This window comes from Marmota flaviventris, chromosome X (genome assembly GCF_047511675.1).
Source record: "Marmota flaviventris isolate mMarFla1 chromosome X, mMarFla1.hap1, whole genome shotgun sequence".
Classification (NCBI taxonomy): domain Eukaryota; kingdom Metazoa; phylum Chordata; class Mammalia; order Rodentia; family Sciuridae; genus Marmota; species Marmota flaviventris.
In genome coordinates, this window is record NC_092518.1 from 55,850,224 (window position 1) to 55,859,223 (window position 9,000).

General features: G+C 46.3%; 1 protein-coding gene across 1 annotated transcript; it reads left to right on the top strand.

The window, feature by feature from the left end:
- The first annotated feature begins 523 nt into the window (after nt 1-523).
- LOC114079063 (uncharacterized protein CXorf49 homolog) lies at nt 524-4,048 on the top strand. The gene is made up of 5 exons (XM_027920176.2): nt 524-1,840; nt 2,409-2,565; nt 3,086-3,162; nt 3,412-3,457; nt 4,008-4,048. Exons 1-5 carry the CDS (start codon nt 524-526, stop codon nt 4,046-4,048), a joined length of 1,638 nt encoding a protein of 545 aa, XP_027775977.2.
- The last annotated feature ends 4,952 nt before the right edge of the window (nt 4,049-9,000 follow it).

The window sequence follows — 9,000 nt, forward strand, 5'->3', positions numbered from 1 at the left end:
CCTCACAGGCCTCTGTGCTAGGTGTTGTTATGTCCCCTATTTTATAGATGGGACACTGTGGCTCAAGAAGTGAGGCCCTCATAGGATAAGAGGCTCCCTGCCACGTTGGGCAGGACAGTAAGAACTGAGTAGAGCGCACCCACACCTAGACTAAAATGCCTAAATTGGCTTGTCAAGAGCTAGTATAACTAGAGTTTGCTAAAGTCCGAGGACCCTCATTCCTATTGGCTAGGCTCAGAGGGGCAGGGGCATGCTGGTTTCCCCGGAAAAATTAAGCAGAGCGCACCCACACCTGGACTTCACCGCTAATCTGGCTTGTTCAGGGATAGTATAATTAGTGCTTTGCAGCGTCCAAGGACCTTCATCCCTATTGGCTAGGGCCCAGAGGGATGACCCAACAAGGGGTATGCTGGTTGGCAGGAGAGGACCAATGAGAAAGCCAAAACGAGGCCATCAAAGGCAATCAATGCCATGAGGCTTTTGAGGTAATCTCGTGGCACACCTGTGGTGACTGAGTTACCGAATGCCCAGCAGCTCTAACCCTGACTGCAGTGACCGTCTCTCCTCAAAACTGGCTACTTGGATCAGCGACATGAGCTCTACTAAGGAGGCTTCCGTTCTGGGAGATGGTTTTGTCCCGGACCGTGGGACGTGCACTAGCATGCCCGGAGTAGGCCACAGAGGCCCTCGGAGACTGGGTCTGGGCCAGGACCTAGAATTGGGGCCACCATGTAGTGGGGATGGCGAGGGTGGTCTTCCAGACCTCCAGGATTTTGAGTTCAACTTGGAGGGTGACTGGGAAGAGATGGAGGCAGGCAACATGGTGCTTCGCGGCTGTGAAGCCAGGCCTAACTCCCCAGCTGATGAGGGGGCTTGTTGGGACTTAATGCCCCACCTCACTATAGAGCCTGAAACCATCATTCAGGAGCTGACTGGCTGGGAGCCCTGTGACTCCCCCAGGTACCTATATCCTGACAGCTCTGCGGCAGAAAGGTCCACCATTTGGGCTAACACAGAGGTTGGTCTCAGAGGGAGAGGTGTGCAGGCTCTGAGTTCTTTGGAAATGCAGCCAGCCCTTGCTGCCCCACTGTGCCATCCCAGTTGGCCTGAGGGAAGACCGGCCTGGGGGAACCCACAGAGACAAACCAGAAGTAGAATAATGGTCAACAGGGAAGCCCTGCAGCCTTCTGTTATTCCTGAATATTCAGATGTGTTTAATGAGTTACAGCTGATTAGGGAAAGCATTTACTCCAAAGGAAGAGGTCAGGCAGTGTTCAACAGCTCCAAGATACCTGGAGACACAGCCAGAAGCACTAGTGCCTCTGCTTGGGGGAATGTCCTTCATATGCCAGTCCCTCTGATGACCCCTGCACCTGGCACTCTTGCTTCAGCCATGAAAAAGACTTTGGAAGAGCTGGAAGCTGGTTCCTCTAAGAAAATGCAAAGTGTGCTCTGGGGCAAGAGAGGGAGAAGGCATAGCTATCTAGGAGCTACTGCCTCTGCTGCTGCTTCAGAGGGCCTGCCCAGGGCCAGCCCCAAGAAGAAGCCCATTCAGGAGAAGAAATCCCTGAGGGATGGCTCTAAAGTTACTCTTGTCAGGACCTTCCCTTCATGGGGTCAGAGAATCAAGGCAGCTCCACTGGAACCAGCCACCTTCCCCTCAGTCTCAGGTATTCCCCTGCTTGAGATGTCCAAGAGGCATTCCTTGTTGCCCTTGGAACCAAAACAGGCCAAACACAGTGACAATGGAAAGAGATCTATAGCCAAGAAGACATGGCAGTCCCAGCTGGTGGCCTGTGAAGATAGTGGCCTAAGTAGAGATGCAGTCCCACAGGCTCACGTAAGTAGGTTTTCATCCTCCTCATTCTCCTCCTCTTCCTCCCCTCCCCCGTCACTCTACCCTTCTCTGCCATTGTTCCATCTGCCCCTTGCTAAGGGGTGGTTGTTGGGAGCCCACTTGTCATTGGGATGCCAAATTGTTTTTTTGGTTGTTGTTGTAGGAGCAAACATCAAGAAAGTACCTGCTAGGTACCAGTCCCTGTTGCCTATACTTTGTGCATTTCCTACCTCCTCCCCAGATGGGGGTTGGAATGGGTAGCAGGACTGGCTACTGACTATTTCAGGTGACCCCTTACAGTATTGACTGCTCATCTTGGGTGTTTATTCCCATCTGCCTCCTGATTTCTCCCTCCCAGCTCTTCCCCCAGGGCACCTGAGCTTTCTCATTGCCCTCCCTGCTTCTCTCAGACTCAGTTCTACCTCCTGGCCTCGGCTGTTTGAGGGATACAGTGCTGATGAAATGAGCCTTGGGATTCTTCCACTGATCCCCACCTCACCTCATCCCCTGCACACACACAATCATACTCTACAGGCACATCCTCTAACCTGACTCAGAATTTTTTTGTTAGTTTTCAATGCACCGGCCAGGGACGCCTGCCATGTTTATGCATCCTGGAGAAATCGGTAGAAGTGACCCCAACACCAGAGTTTCCCAACCTCCAGGAAGCTCCCAGACCTGGGATCTGGGCCAGGGAGGCCTCATATCCAGAGCCCCTGCACCCTTTGGTGAGTCTTATATGTTTGATGGAAGGGAAGAGGGAGGGGAAGGGAAACCTTTGGCTCCCTTACTTCTCAGGGCCCAACCTTGCCCCCAGGTTTCCCTGGATACCCAAATTGTGCTCCCACAGGTAACTAGGTGTGGGCGTGGCCAGCCTCAGGCATCTTGGTTCCCTGCTTGGGTTTATGTAGTAGGGATAATTTGTAGCAATTTCCCAAACACAAGCCCTGAAGTAGACTTCAGAACAAAGCCTTTTATGTTGGGTCCTCTTTGGCCATATGGCTTCTCCCAGAGGCTTGCTGTGGCTGCACCTCTGCTAGTATCCATCCCAGAGCCAAGGGGTTAGGGGCCACACCTGTGGCTGACCCTGGGGAGTAGGGAAGGCAGGCTCAGAGATAGATGGAAATGCTGGGCAGAGCAAATGCAACTTGCTGCCAGCAGAGGGGGCTGCTGCCTCACTTTAGACCCAGCCAGGCCCTCTCTATTTCCCAGGCAGACTGGGGAGCTGGATTTTGTGTGTTCTTTCAGATGACCAGGCGTCAGCTGTGCGTTCCCTGATTCGTGAAAGGCAAGAGCAACCACATGGAGCATTGGGCTGTCCCTGGGTAATGTTTTCTATGGATCCTAGAAATGACTGCCCCAACTAGATGGTGGACTTCATGTCCAGGTTAAGCAGAATTAGGTGCACCCTCAGATCTCAAAGGGCTCCTCCTTTTCACTGAGGGCTCCCTGCCTGTGTTGCCACAGGATTTGGGATATGAAGAACATAAAGAGTGGGGGATGAGTGGGAGGATCAGAGAGAGGAGGCCAGAATATTATCTTCATTTTTCTTTCTTTAATGCTTGCTGGACTAGTGTGTGGCCCTGCAAAAAGAAAGAGATGACCTCAAAGAACAATTAGGTATGAGAAGCCCTGGGTTGGGACAGGGGTAGAACAAAGGCAGATGTCTGTGTCTCCCAGTAGGGTGGCCTGGGGCAGGGTGGGGCTGTAGATATAGGTTGTACCCTAGGGCAGGACATTCCTATGCCTGGCCCTGGAGTTTTTTGTGCATTGACTGCTAGATCTGTGTGAAAAGAGCAATGAATTTTCCATTCCACATATTTTGCCATAGACATGTCCTTCTGTAAGGATCTTTAGAGATCTCCTTTATTTCTCTGTAATTGCTGGTTGATGTGGCTTGTTTGATGTTTGTTTGCTTATTTGTTTTTACTGTGTTTCTGAATGGGTCTGCCATGGCCCATTGTTTGAGTACTACTGATACATGTTGTCTTGGAGAAAACTGTTTCATGTTGTATTTCAATGAGCTTTGGGGGAGTCAGTCCTAGGAGCTGTTTGGACAGGGCTGTTGGAATGAGGTTGCAGGGCTAGCAGTTCCCCACAGTGTGGGGGTAGGCAGACAGTTTTCCATACATCTATTACTAGAGTGCCCACTTATACCTGTATATTTCAGCTGCAATGCAGTCCCTCACGGACAAGTTCCAGGCCCTTTGAAGTGAGTATAAGGTTTACAACATCCCTTTCTCACAATTTTAGCTATCTGGGAATACTGTGGGTTGGCCCTGGTCATGTTGCAACCCTGACTCTGATCTGCTTCACAGGTTCAACCCATTACCTTCCTATAAGATGAGCAGCTGGTACCTGTGGAGCCCAGGAGCAGCATCGAAGCTGATTCCCTCTGATTATTAGCACCTGGTGGTTCTTTTCTGCCCCCCCCCCCCCCCCCCCCCCGGCTTTTGCACTTGTCCAACATAATCCACAGGAGTTTGGAATTAAAGTGCCTCTCATATTCTGTGGCTTGCGGTCTGTCTCAGGGGTGAAAGCCTGCAGGGAAAGAAGAAAGATGGGGATCTGTCCTGTTTCAAAGCAAGTTAAGAACAGTACCCTTGGCATTTTATGTGGGGCTTCTCCCTGAGGGGAATCTGGGTAAGCCTGAGCACATGGTTCCTGCTCAGGCTTACCATGGTTCTCTGAGTCCTGTGTGGGCTGGGCCCGGCCATACTAGCATTTCCTCCCTTTGCCCAGTGACCCTCTTGTGCTTTCTGCTGGGTCCTTATCTCTGGAGTTCACATAAGACCCATTCTTGCCTCCTGTCCCCACTTTGGCAGAACTAATGAACCTCTTCAAGGGGCTCTTGTGCCTTCTACTTTCCCTGCTTTGTTTCACTGTCCTGTTTCTCCCTTCTCACCCTTCTTTTCCATCCTGAGCATCCTTGATCTCTCCCAAGGCTCTCCCTGGTGGCCTTTCCTGAGTTATTTCAACAGACATTAGAGGGCAGAGTTGAGCTCGTCCCCCCCCTCTCAGACCCAGACCTCTTTCTGGACTCGCTGTCTTCCACTTGTGGCACCCCACAGATATACAGCTCATCTAGAAATTGCCCATCATCCTTAGTTCCTGCTTAGCTCTCACCGTTGAAGTTCAGTTGCTAAATCCTGTCAGTTGACCTTCTTCCTTTTAGTAGAGGGTAAAGGCAGAGGTCACATTCCATGGCACTCTGAGTCCTGAGTGGCAGAGCAAGGTAAAGGTACAGGAAACTTGGAGAAATATATGGAGTTGTCTCTGGGTTGTAGGTGGAGGCAGTGAGTGTCTGGTTCAACCTTAGCAAAATGACTTTCCAGCACTTGAAACTGATGGTCAGGCATCAGAACTTTCATAACGTCCAAGTCCTAGCCAGTCAACCAGCCTTCCCCTTGCCTGTCAGCTCTTTCAATTCATACCAGTTACAGAATAATGTTTCTGTAAGGAGTATACCACACCACTAGCCATTGTAGGAGCTGAACTTTTCAGCTCTAGGGGAATAAGTGTCAGATTGTGAGGTTTGAATTGGAAAATTCCATTGTGTCCAAATGGGACCTGCTTTGCACCCATTCCCTCATTAAGTGCCTACCCAAGCCACTGCTTTCCCTCAAACATTCTGTGCCTGCCAGGTGAATGTGGGGTGCCCTGGAGAGTCCTCTAGACCCCATCCTGCCTCTTCATTCAACTCCAGTGACTTCTGGAGTTTGGCTGGATCATGTTCCTGTGTTTGATGCCACTGAACCTTGGAACCCTGAGCCAAATCCCACTGGGACTGATTACTCAGGCTCCCACTTGTTCATTTCCACACATGACTTTTTCCCCTGAGGGCAGAAAATATGGTCTCCCTGCCAGACTCCAGTTACGGCAGAAGGGATGTCAGCTAGCCAGTCAGTGAGAGATCTGTGTTAAGGTGGAAGAAGCAGAGCTGGTGAAGTTAGTCACAAGGGTTGTGTTTGTGCCCTAGTATAGCTCCACTGATATGCTACTTCCCTGATAAAGATGGACCTGCACCTCCCAGGACAGTATCTGGTGCCAGAATTCATTTCAGTTGGAATTGGTCTAGATATTATTCACTTCTGCTTAAAGGATGATTGCTCTTAATGAAGATCCCTCACCAAGATATAGAAATTGAATTAGATCAATTTAAATGTCAAATGACAAATGCAGGAAACGCAAGCCTAAAATTTGGTAATTTTGAAGAGATGAAGCCAGGCAACCACTACTACGCTCTAGAGACACTACACTGAACCTTCAGACATCTCATTTGAGTATCTCTTTGTGAAGGAAGTCAAATGCAAGTTACCTACTGTATGACTCCATTTATGTGCTGTGGAAAAGTCAAACATATAGAGACAGGAAAAGATGAATTAGTGGTGTCAAGGGCATAGGGTTTGGAAGGGTTAACTACCATATGGCATGGTGGAATTTGGGGGTATAGATTGTGGTTTTGGTTGCATAACAGTATGCACTCAAAGAAATCATAGACATAAATGTAAATTTTATCTCAGTACGTCTGTCTTTCTAGAAAATATAAACATTGCATCTCAAATTTATATAGAAATTCACTATTTATTTCCTTTAAGTATTAGGATTTTGTTTTCTCCTTTAATCTTTATTTTTGTTCTTATTAGTGCCTTATAGCTACACTTAATAGTGGGGTTCATTTTGACACAATCACACATGTGTGGAATATAATTGCTTTATTTCAATCCCTATTACCTCTTCCCTCACCCCCATTCCTTTCCCCCATCTATTTATTGTTTTCATAAATTGGTATTTTATAGGTATAAGTCCAGTGACCTCTGGAGGTTGGCTGGATCATGTTCCTGTGTGGTATTCACCATGGTACATTCAAGCATATTAACAGCATAATTTGGTCAACCTCATTTAGCTATTCCTCTCCTTTCCCATTTCTCCCTTCTCCCTCTTATCCTCTTACTACACTCCAGTGATCTCCCGAGAATATTCATCGTATCCACTTCTTTTCCCCGCATATTTTACTGTAGTTTCAGCATATAAGAAAAAGACTCTACCTTTAACTTTCTGAGTCTGGCTTATTTCACTTTTCATGATGCTTTCCAGTTCCATCCGAATGGCATAATTGCATTCTTCGTTAAAGCTGACTAAAACTCCATTTTGTATGTATGCCACATTTTCTTTATCTATTCATCTGTGATGAGCATCTGGGCTGGTTCCATAACTTGGCTATTTTGAATTGAGCTACTATAAACACTGAAGTGCCTGTAAAACTGCAGTATGCTGATTTTAGTTCTTTTGGATTAATACCAAGGAGTGGGATGGCTGGGTCATATGGCGATTCCATTCCCAGTCTTGAGGAATCTGCATATTGCTTTCCCAAGTGGTTATACTATTTTACAGTCCAATCAAGAAGGTATCAGTGTACCTTTTCTCTCACACCCTTGGAAGAAATTATTCTTATTTCCTATCTTGATTGCCATTCTAAAAGTGGGGACATGAAATCTCAGTGTAATTTGATTTGTATTTCCCTAATTGCTAGGAATGTTGAACATTTTATCATATATTTTTTGGCCATTTATAATTCTTGGGAAATGTCTGTTCTTTTCTTTTTCCCTTTTATTGATTGGGGTTTTTTGTTTACTTTTTTGATGTTAAGCATTTTGAGTTCTTTATGTATTCTGGATATCAATCCCCTGTCAGATGAATAACTGCAAAGATTTTCTTCCATTTTGTAGGCTCTCTTTATGCTCGTAAATGTTTCTCTTTTGCTGTGCATAAGGTTTTTAATTTGATGTTGTCCCACTTAAGTGTGTCCTTCCTTCCTCCCTTTCTTCCTATTATAATTGGACATGATTCCTTTATTTCACTTATTTATATGTGGTGCTGAGGATCAAACCCAGTGCCTCACACATGCTAGGTGAGCGCTCTACCACTGAGCTACAACTCCAATCCATTGATTTTTTTCTTGAGCTTTAAGGGGTATTGTTAAGGAAGTTGGTGCCTGCCCCAACATGTTGGAGTATTGACTCTGTTTTCTTCTAACAGTTGCAACATTTTGGATCTAATTCCTAGGTCATTGATTCAGTTTGATTTTCATTTGGTACAGGGTGAGAAATAAGGATCTAATTTTATTCACCTACATGTGGATATCCTGTTTTCCCAGAACAATTTGCTTAAAAGGCTATCTTCTCCAACATGTTTTTGTCACCTTCATGGAGTATGGGATGAATGTTTTTATGTGGGTTTGTCCTTGTGTTGTCTTCTCTTTTTTTTTATTGGGTGTTCAAAACATTACAAAGCTCTTGACATATCATATTTCATACATTAGATTCAAGTTGGTTATGAACTCCCAATTTTACCCCAAATACAGATGGCAGAATCACATCGGTTACACATCCACATTTTTACATAATGCCCTATTAGTAACTGTTGTATTCTGCTACCTTTCCTATCCTCTACTATCCCCCCTCCCCTCCCCTCCCATCTTCTCTCTCTACCCCATCTACTATAATTCATTTCTCTCCTTGTTTATTTTCCCATTCCCCTCACAGCCTCTTATATGTAATTTTGTATAACAATGAGGGTCTCCCTCCATTACCATGCAATTTCCCTTTTCTCTCCCTTTCCCTCCCACCTCATGTCTCTGTTTAATGTTAATCTTTTCTTCCTGCTCTTCCTCCCTGCTCTGTTCTTAGTTGCTCTCATTATATCAAAGAAGACATTTGGTATTTGTTTTTTAGGGATTGGCTAGCTTCACTAAGCATAATCTGCTCTAGTGCCATTCATTTCCCTGCAAATTCCATGATTTTGTCATTTTTTAGTTCTGCGTAATACTCCATGGTGTATAAATGCCACATTTTTTTTATCCATTCATCTATTGAAGGTCATCTGGGTTGGTTCCACAGTCTAGCAATTGTGAATTGTGCTGCTATGAACATTGATGTGGCAGTATCCCTGTAGTACGCTCTTTTAAGGTCTTCAGGGAACAGTCCGAGAAGGGCAATAGCTGGGTCAAATGGTGGTTCCATTCCCAGCTTTCCCAGGAATCTCCATACTGCTTTCCAAATTGGCCGCACCAGTTTGCAGTCCCACCAGCAATGTACAAGAGTACCCTTTTCCCCACATCCTCGCCAGAACTTGTTGTTGTTTGACTTCATAATGGCTGCCAC